General features: G+C 43.2%; 1 protein-coding gene across 2 annotated transcripts in view; it reads right to left on the reverse strand.

Moving 5' to 3' along the window:
* FASTKD2 (FAST kinase domains 2) overlaps positions 1-17,320 on the reverse strand; it is a 211,549-nt gene that overhangs the window by 87,713 nt on the left and 106,516 nt on the right. For both annotated transcript variants that reach the window (XM_030209830.1, XM_030209829.1), the window contains exon 7: positions 9,990-10,162. In XM_030209830.1, coding sequence (XP_030065690.1) covers positions 9,990-10,162 — 173 coding nt within the window. The remainder of the gene's footprint in view (positions 1-9,989; positions 10,163-17,320) is intronic.

Raw genomic sequence — 17,320 nt, forward strand, 5'->3', positions numbered from 1 at the left:
TAAGGGAATATTAAAGTGAGGATGATAAAATAAGGGTTCTGAACAAGTGAATAAGGGTTAGGAGTTAAAAGCAGCATCAAAAAGGTGGGCTTTTAGCTTAGATTTGAAGACGGTCAGAGATGGAGCTTGACGTACCGGCTCAGGAAGTCTATTCCAGGCATATGGTGCAGCAAGATAAAAGGATTTACCCAGTGAACGGAGTTCCCTGGGAGGAATGCAGGGAGAGATGAGAGTGGAGAGGTACTGAGGAGCTGCAAAGTGAATGCACATAGGTCAATAAGAGGAGTTTGAACTGTATGCAGAAACGGATAGGAAGCCAGTGAAGTGACTTGAGGAGAGGGCTAATATGAGCGTAATGACCCTGGCGGAATATTAGTCGTGCAGCAGAATTTTGAACAGATTGAAGAGGAGAGAGATGGCTAAGTGGGAGACCTGTGAGAAGCAAGTTGCAATAGTCTAAGCGAGAGGTGATAAGAGCGTGGATGAGGGTTCTGGTAGTGTGCTTAGAAAGGAAAGGGCAAATTTTGCTGATATTATAGTGAAAGAAACGACAGGTACTTGATCCACGGTGGGAGCCGCGGCCTGCTTCCAGAACCTTGCTATTAGGATCCTAGCTGCTGTAAAAATGTGAGAGAGAAGGAAGGGATGTGGTCCACGACTACCCCGTATAGGTATATTCAGAAGGCATAAACTTGGATCCAATGTGGCCAGAGCCCCCAGGCCGCCCTGTAGATGAGAGTGAAGACTCATCACAAATGTTTTATAACAGGACAATCCCACCAGATGTGCCAAAAGGTTCCCACTGCCCCACAATTGCGCCAATAGGCCGCCACACCACTTTTGAAGTTACGCGATATCCTGGATGGGGTTAGGTACCATTGATATAACATCTTATACCCATTTTCCACCAAGGGTGTCGCAACCGAAAAATTCAGTAAATATTTAAATATCTTTGCCCACTTGGCCTGTTCATACGTAACGGATAACATGGTCTCCCATTTATTAACACACTTAGACAGGGGTTGAGACTTATGCTGCAGGGCTCTGTAGATCCTAGAGATCCCCCTTCCCATCCCCAGTACCCATCGCCTTTTCTAGCTCAGTTACAGATAGTGATAACTCCTCCTTAGCTTTGCGATGTAAGAAATCTCTAACCTGCATATAGTGGAATTTATCCCTGTCAGCCCATACTCTTCTTTCAGGAACTCAAACGGGTGACCTAAGCACAATATATTCTAATATACAACACCCTCCCGTTCCCTACCTCTATTATCCTCCTCCTTACCCATCTTACCTATCCACATCCAACGACCACCTCTTTATTTACTATATTACAGCTGTATCCATCCTATATTACTTTGTTAACTGTTGTACTATGTAAGCCGCATTGAACCTGCTAATGAGTGGGGAAGTACGGGGTATAAGCGTTACAAATAATAATAATAATAATAATAATATTTGCCTATGTGCCTTTCCTGCTTAAAATTCCCATTTAGAATTCCAGTACAAAAGTGCCCGCTTTTTATAGCAGGTGTGTCAAACTCATTTCATTTCTGCACCCAATTCCACCTACGTTCAATTTACTTTTCCGTTAGCCCCTTTAATATTGCATTTACTACAAATAATTGTATATTCTTTTTTTACGACTTTGTAATTCTTCATATTGTTACTATGTAAGCTGCATTGAGCCTGCCATGTGTGGGAAAGCGCGGGGTACAAATGTAATAAATAAATAAATAAATGTCAGTCCACACCAGAAAAAAAATGTAGCTGAAGGTTGCCATCACTACCAGTACTGCAGCCAGAAGGGGAGGTCCAGTGTCTATCTCCAATGCTGCAACCAACCACGGGGTCAGAGGACATCTCTATATTCAATGTCTTCCTTAATTGTTGCTGCTACTTTGGTGGGAGAATTCTGGACTGCCATAAATCCTCCCAACTCCCCCTTAGCTAGCTGTCATGATGTGCTAATAACACCTAAAAGCAAACAGCTTATAGCATAATCTGTTGTGAAGCTATACAAACAGTAAAGAAGAACCTTCACTGTGGGAGTCACTGTAACACACACATTTTGACATTTCCTATATGAAAACACTGAAAATCTTATACTTAAGTTGATTGGGTTTTCCCTAGCTGCAGTGTGACACAGATGAAATTTACAGGCTGTAGTTCCCTGCACTGCGTTGCTCTGGGGAATGGGACAGCTCAGGTGGGCAGGAATAGCAATATTTCTACCTCTCCTCCCCTTGCAGCTTCTCTCATTCTTTTAGTATGAACCCCTTTGGCTTTTGCTGTTTTCAGAGGGAAAGGGACCATCATGTGTTCCTACATATGGGCTACATGTTGCTCCTCCTTGCTTCAGTGAACTTGAGGCTTGCTGCACTATGCTACTCCAGGGAGTGGGAGAGGCACAGGAAAGCACTCCTGCATGCAGTCTGCAGCCTACCAACATTTCCTGATTTCTCTCTTCACTAAAGCTACCTGATAACATCACCACAAGCTTATGGCAGTGGTCTGCAGGCTCTTTTTCAGACCCCTATTTTACAGCATAACTGGATTAAAAAAACATATATAGTTTGTTCAAGCTGGCACACAGACTAGGGTTACCATAAATCCAGGTTTCCCCGAACATGTCCTCTTTTTAGGCAACTGTCCGGGTGTCTGGGCGGTTTTCCTAAATCAAAGGGGGGGGGGGGGGGGCTTTGTGACTGTTTGGCTGGGTTTAAAAATCCCTTATCTCCATTATTATTTAATCTAGCCCTTGAACCATTATTAACAGCGATTCGTCAACACCCCCTTATCAGTGGTTATCAGTGGCGTTAAAATCGGTCAACAAAACATTAAATTAGCTGCATATGCAGATGATGTCCTACTATTTACCTCTCCTACATCAATTCCTCACATACTGTGTTTAATATCTAAATATGCCAAAATATCCGGTTATAAATTAAATACCACAAAAACGGAACTTTTGCCCATAAATTGTGTTCATCTGAAACATATTATTCAACAATATAATTTTCAATGGAATGATAATCAAATTAAGTATTTGGGAGTTTTATTTGGCCCCACTATTGAGGACACTATTAAATATAACTCTGAAAATATAATTAAAATTACTGAATTACTAACTCAAAAATGGTCACCATTAAGGCTTAACTGGTGGGGTAGCCTAGAAACCATAAAAATGATGATAGTGCCAAAAATTAACTACATTCTTAGCATGCTACCTATGTTACTAAATCCAACAACATATAAGAAGGTTGAAGCTAAATTAGTACAATTTTTATGGAATAATAAAACACCTAGAATTTCAGTTAAAAAATTGAAGGCCTGTCCACTAAAAGGTGGTGTCAATTTTCCTAGTTTCTATGATTATCACATATCTTTTCTCCTAAAGCAAAACTCAGCATTTATGTATGATAAAGAACAACTCAACACCTCATCATGGTTCCAGATTGAAATGCTAAAGCAACCAGACACACCCACACATTTCTTCCCTTGGTCTCAAAAGACTAATGTTTCTTCTAATGTTTTGTTTAACACTCTTAGAAATGTTTTTAATAAACTTGATTCAGTTGTCACACATCCCATAACACATACTATGTACATCCCAATTTGGAACAATCCAAAATTCAAAATTAACAATTGTTGCATAAATTGGAATACTTGGAAAAAAGCTGGTATATGGACTCTCAATGATGTTATAAAAGATAATTCTTGGCTACCTTTTGCCCAAATAAGTATAAAATATGGTCTTAAAAGTTCTCAATACTATAAATGGGTTCAACTCAAACACTGTGTAACTAACTCCGTAAATATAAAAAAATTAACTACTGATTACCCTTCTTGTTGGCAACTTTGCAAGACTTTTATGAGTTCCAAAAAAGTCGCATCTAAATGGTACAAAATACTACAGTTAGCTAAATTCAAAGAACCTACTAATACCATGCAATCATGGGAATGCGATCTAAATGCTCAACTAGATGAAAAAACTTGGGAAAAATTTTGGTTTAAAATTACTCATACCACCAAATCAGCGTACATTTCACAATCTATGTTCTACTTAGCACACAGAGCCCTATGGACTCCTGCTAAACTCACCAAATTGAACACAATAAAACCAAAAAACAGTGCGAATAAATGCTGGACCTGTGAAAAAGATGTTGGAAATCTTAAACATATCATCTATTCTTGCCCATATATTCAAGAATATTGGAATTCTGTATGGGACACAATATCTTCCACCTTGAATATTCAAGATGTTTTATCATATAATATAGTTATATGTGGATCACTAATGTTACAATCATCAATAGACAAATATCAAGCACACTTACTGGATTTAATGTTACATCAAGCCCTTAGAACACTTTTCTTTTGTTGGAAAGATCTTGACAAAGTAACTTATTTATCATGGTGGAATTCTGTGTGTATTTTAGCTAAATATGAATATGCTGCGGCTGAAAAACATAACTCACTTGTTAAGTACAACAAAATATGGTCTCCTTTACTAAACCCACTACGTAATAACCTTTGTCAGAATTGAAATTATGTATTACTCCTGTGACTTATGATTATGATCTGTTATCGAAATAATCCCGGACTTGCTCCAACTTGAACATGTATGCTGATGCTTGTTACTGTTAACTTGTTAAGCTGGTTAATTGCTTTATTTTAGCCATTTGTTATCATTTATAAAACAATAAAAATATTGGAACTAAAAAAAAAAAATCCAAATGTGCAACAGCCACAGACCCACTCACTTTGGGCTCAGTATAATCCACCCACCTTCCCCCTCAAAATCTGGCATGTCTCCCCCTTCCACCTGGCAGACCAGCATCCCCTCTCTAGTCCCTTCCTCTTCCTCCTCCCCCCCTTGGTGATTGAGGCACTCACTGTTGGCGGGTTCCTCAAGTTTCCTCTCTGCTGTGTCCCACCCTCCTGTGATGCAATTTCCTGTTCCCACGCAGGCGGGATACAGAAGACCTCGGGAGCCGGCCAGCAGTGGGTGCCCTCAATTGATGACACTGCCGGTAACATTTTCGAGGACTGGAGGACAGCCGGTAGGGAGGGAATAGAGAGAAATACCAGACTGCACAACAGGGAAAGATGCTTCTCAAAGGAAGAAAACAGATTTGTGAATATTTTATTTATTTGTTGCATCTTTATCCCACATTTTCCCACCTATTTGCAGGCTCAATGTGGCTTACATAGTACCGTGAAGGCATTCGACAGCTCCGGTATAGAAACAAATACAGGTTGATGTTATAGTCTTGTAAGGTGTATAGATCTAGACAACAGTTAGGAATAGTAGAGAAGAAGAGCTGTATAATATACATGGTAAGTAACAAAGTAACATAGTAGATGACGGCAGAAAAAGACCTGCATGGTCCATCTAGTCTGCCCAAGATAAACTCATATCTTGAATTTGTACCTGTCTTTCAGGGCACAGACCGTATAAGTCTGCCCAGCAGTATTTCCCGCCTCCCAACCACTAGTCCCGTCTCCCATCACCGGCTCTGGTACAGACCGTATAAGTCTGCCCTCCCCTATCCTAGCCTCCCAACCACCAACCCCTCTTCCCCCCACCTGCTCCGCCACCCAATTTCAGCTAAGCTTCTGAGGATCCATTCCTGCTGCACAGGATTCCTTTATGCATATCCCACGCATGTTTGAATTCCGTTACCGTTTTCATCTCCACCACCTCCCGCGGGAGGGCATTCCAAGCATCCACCACCCTCTCCGTGAAAAAATACTTCCTGACATCTTTTTTGAGTCTGCCCCCCTTCAATCTCATTTCATGTCCTCTCGTTCTACCGCCTTCCCATCTCCGGAAAATATTTTTTTGCGGATTAATACCTTTCAAGTATTTGAACGTCTGTATCATATCACCCCTGTTCCTCCTTTCCTCCAGGGTATACATGTTCAGGTCAGCAAGTCTTTGGTCATACGTCTTGGAACGCAAATCCCATACCATTCTCGTAGCTTTTCTTTGCACCGTTTCCATTTTTTTAACATCCTTCGCAAGGTACGGCCTCCAAAACTGAACACAATACTCCAGGTGGGGCCTCACCAACGACTTGTACAGGGGCATCAACACTTCCTTTCTTCTGCTGATCACACCTCTCTCTATACCGCCTAGCAACCTTCTCGCTACGGCCACCGCCCTGTCACACTGTTTCGTCGCCTTCAGATCCTCGGATACTATCACCCCAAGATCCCTCTCCCCCTCAGTACCTATCAGACTCTCCCCGCCTAACACATACGTCTCTCTTGGGTTTGTTTAAATTGTGCTGCAGTGATTTAGGCCCTTAAGTTGGGTCCGTAGGGTATGCCTTTTCGAACAGGTGGGTTTTTAATGCTTTCCGGAAATTAAGGTGGTCATATGTTGTTTTCACAGCTTTTGGTAGTCCGTTCCACAATTGTGTACTTATGTAGGAGAAGCTGGATGCATAAAGTGATTTATATTTCAGTCCTTTGCAACTTGGGTAATGGAGATTTAAGTAAGTTCTTGTAGGCCTGACTGCATTTCTGGTTGGGAGATCTATAAGGTCAGTCATGTATCCTGGGCTTCGCCGTAGATAATTTTATGGACCAGGGTGCAGATTTTGAAAGCTATATGCTCTCTGATTGGGAGCCAGTGCAGCTTTTCCTGGAGGGATTTGGCGCTTTCGAATCGCGTTTTACCAAATATAAGTCTGGCTGCTGTGTTTTGAGTGGTCTGAAGTTTCTTTAAGAGTTGCTCTTTGCATCCCGCCGAAATTCCGTTACAATAGTCTATGTGGCTTAGTACCACTGATTGTGTCAGATTGCGGAAAGTTTCCCTCGGGAAAAATGGTTTCAGGCGTTTAAGAATCCATATCGAGTGGAACATTTTCTTGGTTGTAGAGTTCACTTGGCTCTCGAGTGTTAGGTTACGGTCGATTATGACCCCGAGAATTTTCAGGCTGTCAGCAATACAGAAGGTGTAGTCTGGGGTGTTTAAGTTTGTGGGTTTGTACGTGTTGTGTTGGGATGAGAGGATGAGGCAGTGTGTTTTTTCTGTGTTGAGTTTTAGTTGGAATGCATTTGCCCATGAGTTCATAGTATTCAAGCTGAGCGTGATTTCTTTGGTGATTTCTGTCAGGTCATGTTTGAAAGGGATGTATATAGTGATGTCATCTGCATAGATGAATGGGTTGAGGCCTTGGGTGGCTAAGGATTTTGGTAGTGGGGTCATCATAAGGTTGAAACAGGATCGGCGATAGTGGTGATCCTTGCGGTACTCCGCAGTCTGCTTCCCACGGAGGTGATATGTTTGAGTTTGATTTCACTTGGTATGTTCTTGTGGTTAGGAAACCTTCGATCAAGCTGCGTATGTTTCCAGTGATCCCGAAGTAGTCTAGGAGTCTTAATAGTATATTATGGCTTACCATGTCGAATGCGCTAGACATGTCGAATTGGAGGAGAAGTATGCTTTTACCTGTTGCTATTTCCTGCTTGAATTTGGCTAGGAGGGTGGTAAGTACTGTTTCGGTGCTATGGAGGGGGCGAAATCCAGATTGTGATTCATGTAATATTGAGAATTGGTTTATGTAGTCCGTGAGTTGAATGGATACTATACTTTCCATCAGTTTGACTGCTAGTGGGATGGATGCTACTGGTCGGTAGTTGGTGAGTTCTTTTATGTTTTTCTTGGTATCCTTTGGTATAGGGTTGGGTAGGATGTTACCATTTTCTTTAGGAAAGAGACCTTGTTGTAGCATGAAGTTTAGGTGGGATGTGAGGTCTGTTATGAAGCGGTTAGGGGCGGATTTTAATAGGTAGCTGGGACAGGTGTCCAGTTTGCAGTGAGTCTTGGACAACCTGTGGATCCATGGGTAATTGTTTCGACTGAAAGGGGGGCAAAGTTGGACCATGTTCGGTCCGCTGGATATTCTTCTGGGGTTGGGTCCAAGCCATTGATGAAGTGTTCAATGTCCGTGGTCTTTTGGAAGAGTGAGGTGCTTAATTTTATGGTTTGTTTTCATTGAAGTATTTGGCAAGTTTGTCTGCAGTTGGGATGTCTGTATTGGCTGTAGTGACTGAGGTAGTGTCTAACAGTTTGTGTACGAGTTGGTATAGTTTTTTTGAGTCTTTGTTATCTGGTCCTATTTTAGTTTTTAAAAATGACCTTCTGGTCTGCCTTACTGCGTATTTGTATTTTCTTTGCATTTGTTTCCAAGTGTTGAGTGTGCGATCGTTTTTTATTTTTGTCCATGCTCGTTCGAGCTTCCTGGTTTGTGTTTTTAGCTTTTTCAGTTCATCATTGAACCATGGTATTGAGGTATGTCTTCACGCTGTTCTTGTTTGTAGGGGTGCTATTTCGTCTAGTATGCTTCTGCATCTTTTGTCCCATACAGAGAGGTAATTTGTGGAGTCCGTCTGTGCTGTCCATTGGTTGTTGTATATCTGTTGCCAGAATGTTTTCGGGTCTATTTGGCCTCTTGTGTGGTAGGTAGTTTGTTCTTGTATGCAGTTTGAGACCTTTTTCCGCCATTTTAGAGATAGGTTTAGTTTGTAGTGATCGGTCCAAAGTGTTTCTGACCATTTGATGTCTGTTATTGTTAGGTTCTAGTCTGTGGACCACTTGTGTGCAATGAGGTCGAGTGTATGCCCTTTGATGTGGGTTGGCTGCATGTGTGGCCACTCGAGGTCCCATAAGTGGAGGAACTCCTTACATTCGCATACATTGATGGAGTTTGGGTCTTCTAGGTGAAGGTTAATGTCTCCTAGTAATAGTATATTAGAATTGGTAACACAGGTATTTGAGATGAAGTCTGTGAAGTTTGATTGGTTTTTGTTCCAGTTACCTGGTGGTCTGTAGAATAAAACGCATTTCAGATGATCTTGTAAGGATTTGTTGTGGATTCTTATAGAGGCGATTTCGAGTTGGTTTGTTATTGATTCAGCAATGGTTTCGATGGTAAAGTTGGATCAAGAGTTGCAGCTGGCAGTGGGATCAAGGGTTGCAGCTGGCAGGGTGATCAGATGAAAGGGTGGAGTGGAGAGAACAAAGATAATCAAAAGCCTCGCTCTGTTCCAAACAGCACTCTAAAAACAACACTGGAACAGCGCGGGGCTTTACTGCCCCTATGATCAGAGATAATATAATGCAAATTAATGCACGCTATTATCTCTGATCGTAGGGTAAAGTGCATGAAGAAATCCTCCCACACTTGTTGGACAGGTCCAGCTATCAAAAGCCTGGACCTGTCAAACATAGGGGCTGGAGGTCCATGGGATCTCCATACCCCCTGCAACTACAAGGCCCTGGTGGCCTAGTACCCCCTCAAACTCCCACCCCAAGCTGGCGACACGGGGGCTGGAGGTGTGGCTGACCTCCAGTCCCCCGACCCCCCCCCCCCCCGACACAAGCTGGCGCCACAGGACCTCCAGCCCCCCGTCACAATTTCACCCACTCAAAAAAGTCCTGGTGGCCCAGTGGCTGCAAACTCAAGCACCCCCCCACCCAAAAAAAAAAAACCTGGTGGTCTAGTGGCCTGCCCCTGGTACCTCAACAGTGGAGGAGGGAGTAGTACACTTTCACCACTGCCTTGAAAATGGCGGTGCCCCTCCAGCCCCTGTGTTGCCAGCTTGTCTTGGGGGCTTGGGGCTCCTGCAGGGGGGAATGGGATGCAGGGCCTGCTAGCATGCTGGACAGGGCTCTCCATTCCTTCTCAATGTTCTGCAAACCCTAACGCCAGCTCCGACCTGGTGTAGGGTTTGGAGTGCTGCCCACTGATCATCGGTGAGGAATATGTTTAGGATGCATTTGCATGCTACTTGCGCTAAAAGCCTGCGAGCACGTTGTTTCACACGCTCAGTGGCTCTGATCATGGGGCAATAGCAAATGTGGGCACTATGGCGTTAATAGCCTCTAGAGCCCATGTTTGTTTCTAATCATCAGCCTACTAGTGAGTTATGGTACAGATCACAGCACAAACCACATTAAGACAAATTCCTACCGCTGATGTTGGCATGCAGGGAGATGATTGAACAGAGAATACACTCTGAGAATAATAAGAACATCTTTCAAGGTCAAGGATTCAGGATTCTGCATTATTTGCTCAGCGAACTTGTCCAGCAGAACAGGAGGTCGAAAGCCAAGACTCTCAAAGGCAGACAAAAACAGGAGAACCTTCAAACAAGAAAAGAAAAACAAAAGGAGAATATCATCTCATTTCTATGTGCTACCTAAAGGAATTGCCATAACAACCAAATGTGACTGGGGGGGAGGGGGAGACAAAATTTTTATAATAAAGTATGAGTTTCTACTATTCGGATCAGACTATAAGATATACTAAAATAAGAAAAGATCTCTAGATCAATTCAACAATTTTTATGACTACTTTAAAAGACACTACCCCAAAACAATAGGATTGTGATCATGTTTTAAGCCGATTTAAGCCTGTTTCTACCATCACTTCTAACAGAGCCCTCCTTAGGTAGAACTGGAATTTCCAGGGTTTCAGGCTGCCACAGTAGTCCTGCCCCACACATGCTCAAGATCACTTTCCACTCCTTGGAAGAACTTGAGGGACAAGAGATGCAGGGGCCCATGAATGGAGACACTTACAATAGGCTAGAAGGTAAACTATTTTCCCTGCAGGCTCTGACCCCAACGTTTTAGCTTCCGGGGGGGGGGGGGGGGGGGGAGGGAGACAGAGAAGTCCCTGAGATTGAATCATCCTGGCCCCACCCTCTCCTTGAGACAGCCTTGCTCACCAAGGCACAGTTCCAGTCTAAAACTAAAGTGACCGATTCCTTAAGGTCTTTCCTTGGTTTCAATGCACAGGAATTCTAATTTTTTTTTTAATAGTTGGATTCAAATTTTTTGATTCAAAATCAAGTACATCATGTTGTATCAACATCTTTTTTCCAGCTTTGGCTTTTTTCCCCCAAATCTCTTTATTTAGGCACGATGACACGAATAAAAAAATATACAGAATCATAAACGAAAGCGAACTGATGTGTGCACACAGTTGCACACAACTACACACAGTTGTTTTGATCTGTGTGCAATTGCAAAAACATAACTACATAAGTGCAGTCAAAAGACTTGTAATGAGGATCATGCCAAACATAGTTTTTACCAATATTAAACCACAGCCCTAACAAAAAGCAAATTATTATTATGTAGGTCCATACCACATGAGTTTGAAGTTCTGTATCCAAGTGGGATAACCCGGTATGAATCAAATAAAGACCCAAAATAGGTGACATAAGGACAAAGGGGTAAAAAGTGTGAAATGTCCAGATACCAATCTGAGTTGCCCAAGACCACAAGGAAAGTTATATCTATACAGATCTAGTAAACCATAACCCCCTTTATCCTTATAACACACTAACACTTTTAAAGGTATTCTTGGTCTTTTTCTTCTCCATTAAAAAAAAAAATCCTCTAAGTGCCCTATGAAATCTTTTTAAATCTTTGCTTCTCAACCACACTGCGAGGGTCTGGAGCAGATATAACTAGCGGGGTACAATCATCATATTATATAAAAATATCCTGCCTGATAATGCTAGAGGCAGTGCTCCTTATAAACGCAATCACTCAATAGACATTTTAAGCAAAGGTGAAACATTATACAAATATTGCATATCAGATGGAATATACATCCCAGATATTTTACTACAGTAGAAGCTTCCTTTAAAGGAAAAATATCCCACACTATTTAAATTTTCAGATTAAAGGGAAGTGCCTCTGATTTAGAGACCTTGAGCTTAAGACCAGAGATTGTGCCGAAGGACTGAAATGCTTGTAGGACTTTCGATAACGCTATCTCAGGTTGGATAAGTACTAACATGATATTATCTGCAAATGCCATACATTTCATTTGTTCCAAGTCTACCCGCACTCCAAGAATCTCTTAGTTTTGCTTTAGCTGTCCCAGTATGGGTTCCAGAAACAAAAAATATACAAAACTAGTAAAAAAAGGCCCGTTTCTGGAACGAATGAAACGGGCGCTAGCAAGGTTTTCCTGGGAGTGTGTATGTTTGAGAGAGAGAGCCAGAGTGAATGTGCGGGTGTGTGACAGAGTGAGACTGTCTGTGTGACAGTGTGTGTGTGAGAATGAGAGTGTGTGACAGGGCCCCCTCCCCTGTTCCTAATGCCCCTCGCCCCGTTCCCTCCCCTCCTTTTCCTCCTCCTTCCCACACTTTGGGTTCCTTAAGGCTTTCAAAAGTCTATGTACCCCCGTGGCCCTAACGCCCAGTATCCGGATACGCCACCGCTTTCCTCCTCACCCCTCCCCCAAGATGTAATACTTTCACGCCCTTCATTATTTTAAAAAAAGTGTCCTATTTACCCTGTGTACAAATGCCTGGCATTCAGATTGTGTTCCTCTCGTAAATTTTCATTTCTTTCATTCATTCAGAACTTGCCCCCCCCCCCCCCCCCCGAACACTTTTGGTTCCTTCAGTCTTTTAAAACTCTCCTATGTACCCTGTGTGCTAATGGCCAGCATTGAGATTGTTTTCCTGTCCCAAATTTGCATGTCTTTCAGTCATTCACAACTCCCCCCCCCCCCTTCTCCAGTTTAACACTTTCGTTTCCTTCAGTCTTTTAAAACTCTCCTATCTACCCTGTGTCCTAATGGCCAGCATTCAGATTGTTTTCCTTTCCCAAATGTTCATATCTTTCAGTCGTTCAGAACTCCCCCTCCCCCCATTTAACACTTTCGGTTCCTTCAGTCTTTTAAAACTCTCCTATCAACCCTGTGTCCTAATGGCCAGCACTCAGATTGTTTTGCTTTGCCAATTGTCTGTCACTGATGTCACTGAGGTCACTATGTGCTTGCCTAGCAGACCACTTCCGGCAGGCACGGTCCCAGGCACATCCTGTTGGAGGTGAGAATTATTATATAGGATAGGGCAGAAGGGACAGCCTTGTCTTGTTCCTCTACCCAAAGGAAAAACAGCTGATGGAACCCCATTTATGAACACCACAACCACTGGGTTGGTGTAGAGAGTCTGAATTGCTCTCAAAAAGAAACTGTCTAGACCACACCTCCCTAGTAGGGGAAATAAGAACCACTCCACTCTGTCAAAAGCCTTTTCAGAGTCAAAACTAATAACTAGAGCAGAAGTGACCATTCTAATGCAATGTACAACAGCTAAAATCAGATTTCCCACATTGAGCACCACGTCTGCCTTTAACAAAACCAACATGTTCTGCACTAATCAAACTGGGAATACAGCTAGTCTACCTGCTAAAATGTTTGCTAGTAATTTGAGATCTACATTGATCAGTGAAATAGACCTGTAAGATTCGGGATAAGACAAACCTTTTCCAGGTTTGGGCAAAACCGTAATAAAGGCCTGATTTGCAATATTTGAAAAATTGTCCTTCCATATTGCTTGCATATAATATGCACCCAACAGTTTCAAAAGGTAAGGGTTTAATAACTTATAAAAATTTTCCACTTAAGCCATCCAGGCATGGGGACTTATGTAATTTTAAATTTTTCATGGCTTTTGAAGTTCTTCTCCCGAGAATGAAATACTCAGACTCTCGCACTCTTAATCTGTCAATTGGGGAATGGTATTAGAAACCAAAAAATTATTTATAGCCAAGACATCTCCTGGGAGTTCTGCCTTGTACAATGAGCTATAAAAATCAACAAACAATTCCCCCAGTTGCTTTTGTTCCATGACTACTTGGCCCAGCTTGTTTTTTAATGAGTTAATGTCGGACCATTCCAACTCTTAGGGCCCTGTTAACTAAGCTGCACTAGAGGTGTGTTAGTGTCTTTAGAATGCCCATAATATTCCTATGGGCGTCTGCACGGTTAGCGCTCACTAATTATTAGCACACACTAAAAACGCTAGCACACCTTAGTAAACAGGGCCCTTAGTAAGATTTGCAAGAAACTTTCCAAGCTTATTACCAAATCGATAAAGCTTATATTTATAATAAAATAAACATTCCTGGTTTTTTTCATGTATCATATTGTTAAGAGCTGCTTGGGCTGTATTAAAGCCATGTTTCTTTTGTAACGCTGGGGCATACAAACTTAAGCTGTTTCACTTTCTGCACCAAATCAAGTATCCTAGCAGCTAGTTGCTTCTTCTTCCTGCTCATGTACACAATATCATCACCCCTTATTACAGATTTGGCAGTCTCCCAGAACAAAATAGAATCATTCAGAAAGTGGAGAACCGACTGAAAGTAACAAGATAAAACAGAAGGAATGCCAAGCCAAATGCAAAGCGGAGATAAGGAGGGCAAAAAAGAACTTTGAAAAAAAGTTAGCGTTAGAAGTGAAAATACATAGTAAAAAGTTTTTTAGATACATTAAAGGCAGGAAGGCGGCTAAAGAATCAGTTGGGCCGCTGGACGAAAATGGTGTTAAAGGGGCGATCAGGGATGACCGAGCCTTAGCGGAGAAATTAAATGAATTCTTTGCTTCGGTCTTCATCAAGGAGGATTTGGGAGGGACACCGGTGCCGGAAAGCATATTTGAAGCAGGCGAGTCGGAGAAACTAAAAGAATTCTCTGTAAACTTGGAGGATGTAATGGGCCAGTTCTGCAAACTGAATGTTACGATTGTGGCCGTGACCTCTCCCAGACTTACCTCATTCTGGTGGTCAGCTTCTGTGCTGGCTTCTGTTTCTTCTTTCTGTGTTGCTAGAGCTGGCTCTGTGTCTGTGGGCTGGCTGCTCCCAGCATGAGTCTAATTGCTTTACTATACTGCAGCTGTGTGTGTTACCTGAGCTAGCTGCCTCTGTGTGCTGGTTGCTTCCAGCGTGGCTCTAATTGCTCTGCTATACTGCAGCTGTGGGGGTTAGCCTGAGTTAACTCTAGCTCTGTTTCAGTATGCTGCTTGCCTGTGTCTGGTAGTGGTGACATCATCAGGCAGGGCCTTGATAAGGAAGTGGTGTTCTTCCCTTCAGGGCCTTTTGCAACGTTTGCTTAGTCGTTTGCTTTAGGTCCAGGTTAGTGGTAGTGCAGTGTGCACTTTTGATCTGTGTTAGCTTCCCTGCTTTTCCCTTGTGGCTCCCCTGCTTTCCCTTTTGGTGCTTTGGAAGCACTTCTGTGATTGGTGCTTTAGTAGCACTTCTGTGTTTGGTGCTTTAGAAGCACATCTGTGTTTGGGGCTTTGGAAGCTCTGTTGTGTTTAGTGCTTTGGAAGCACTGCTGTCGTCTGTGTTTAGCTTCCCTGTTTTTCCCCTTTTGGCTCCCCTGTCTTCCCTTTTAGTGCTAGGAGCTCTGCTGGTAGTTTGGTGCTTAGGAGCACCTGTGCTAGTTTATGTGTTTAGGTTTCCTGCTCTTTCCCTGTGGCTCCCCTGCTTTTCCTAGTGGTGTTCCTAGTGGTAGCACTTCTGTTAGTATAGGGCTTAGGAAGTCCTTTTGTTGGTTTATTGTTAGGAACACTTTTGTTGGCTTCTGTTTGGAGTTCTTCTGTTGGTTAGGGCTTGGGAGCACTTATGTCAGTTTAGGATTTAGGAGTACTGCTGTTTCCAGCTTGTTCTAGACCTGGTCCCTGTGTCATCCAGTAAGTCCTGCCGGCCACTCGAACCCAGGGGCTCAACCCTTGGGGGGCAGTGGCTAAGTGCAGGTGAAGCTGTACGCTCCAGTCCAGGGTGCTCCAGTTCTGTGTGTTCCAGTCCCGTGTCCTCCAGTCCGGGGGATTCCAGTCCTGTGTCCTCCAGTCAAGGGGATTCCAGTCCAGTGTTCCAGTCCAGGGTGCTCCAGTTCGGTGTGTTCCAGTCCCGTGTCCTCCAGTCCGGGGGATTCCAGTCCAGTGTTCCAATCCTGTGTCCTCCAGTCTGTGGGATTCCAGTCCGTGTGTTCCGGCTCGCTGGGCGGTGCCTGCAGTCCCTGCCGGTGCCGGTGTGCTTGCCCAGCGTTGGTTGGTGGGTTTTGCCTGCTGCTGTCGCTCCTCGTCAGCAGCCCAAGGGCTCATGTTTGCTCCAGAGCCCGGCCCCGTGGGCTCTGAACCTGAGAACCTGACACTGAAGAGTAGTAAATCACCAGGACCTGATGGTATTCATCCCAGAGTATTAATAGAACTGAAAAATGAACTTGTAGAGCTCCTGTTAGTAATATGCAATCTATCCCTAAAATCGAGTGTGGTACCGGAAGACTGGAGGGTAGCCAATGTTATGCCGATTTTTTAAAAAGGTTCCATAGGAGATCCAGGAAATTATAGACCGGTGAGTCTGACTTCGGTACCGGGCAAAATGGTACAGGCTATTATCAAGAATAAAATTACAGAGCACATACAAAATGTGGGCTGATGAGACTAAGTCAGCATGGATTTAGTGAAGGAAAGTCTTGCCTCACCAATCTACTGCATTTTTTTGAGGGGGTGAACAAACATGTGGACAATGGGGAGCCGGTGGATATTGTGTATCTGGATTTTCAAAAGGCGTTTAACAAAGTGCCTCATGAAAGACTCCTGAGGAAACTGGAGAGTCATGGGATCGGAGGTAGGGTATTACTATTGATTAAGAGGTGGTTGAAAGATAGGAAGCAAAGAGTAGGGTTGAATGGTCAGTATTCTCAATGGAGAAGGGTAGTTAGTGGGGTCCCACAGGGGTATGTGTTGGGACCGCTGCTTTTTAACATATTTATAAATGACCTAGAGATGGGAGTAACTAGTGAGGTAATTAAATTCGCAGATGACACAAAATTATTCAGGGTCGTCAAGTCGCAGGAGGAGTATGAAAGATTACAGGAGGACCTCGCGAGACTGGGGGATAAGGCGTGCAAGTGGCAGATGAAGTTCAATGTTGACAAGTGCAAAGTGATGTATGTGGGTAAGAGGAACCCGAATTACAGCTATGCCATGCAAGGTTCCGCATTAGGAGTTACGGACCTAGAAAGGGATCTGGGAGTAATCGTTGATAAGACGTTAAAAACATCTGCCCAGTGTGCTGCAGCGGCTAAGAAAGCGCACAGAACGTTGAGTAATATTAGGAAAGGGATGGAAAACAAACATGAGGATGTTATAATGCTGTTGTATCGCTCCATGGTGCGACCGCATCTCGAGTATTGTGTCCAATTCTGGTCGCCTCATCTCAAAAAAGATATAAAGGAATTAGAGAAGGTGCAAAGAAGGGCAACAAAAATGATAAAGAGAATGGAACGATTTCCCTATGAGGAAAGGCTGAGAAGGTTAGGGCTCTTCAGCTTGGAGAAAAGGCGGCTGAGGGGTGATAAGATAGAAGTCTACAAGATAATGAGCGGAGTAGAGCGGACAGATGTGAAGCGATTGTTTATCACAAGGTGGGAAGGGGGCTGAGTTGGCTGCAGCACAGATCATCTCACTTTTGTGAGAACCTTTGGAGG

This window comes from Microcaecilia unicolor, chromosome 7 (genome assembly GCF_901765095.1).
Source record: "Microcaecilia unicolor chromosome 7, aMicUni1.1, whole genome shotgun sequence".
NCBI classification, from domain to species: domain Eukaryota; kingdom Metazoa; phylum Chordata; class Amphibia; order Gymnophiona; family Siphonopidae; genus Microcaecilia; species Microcaecilia unicolor.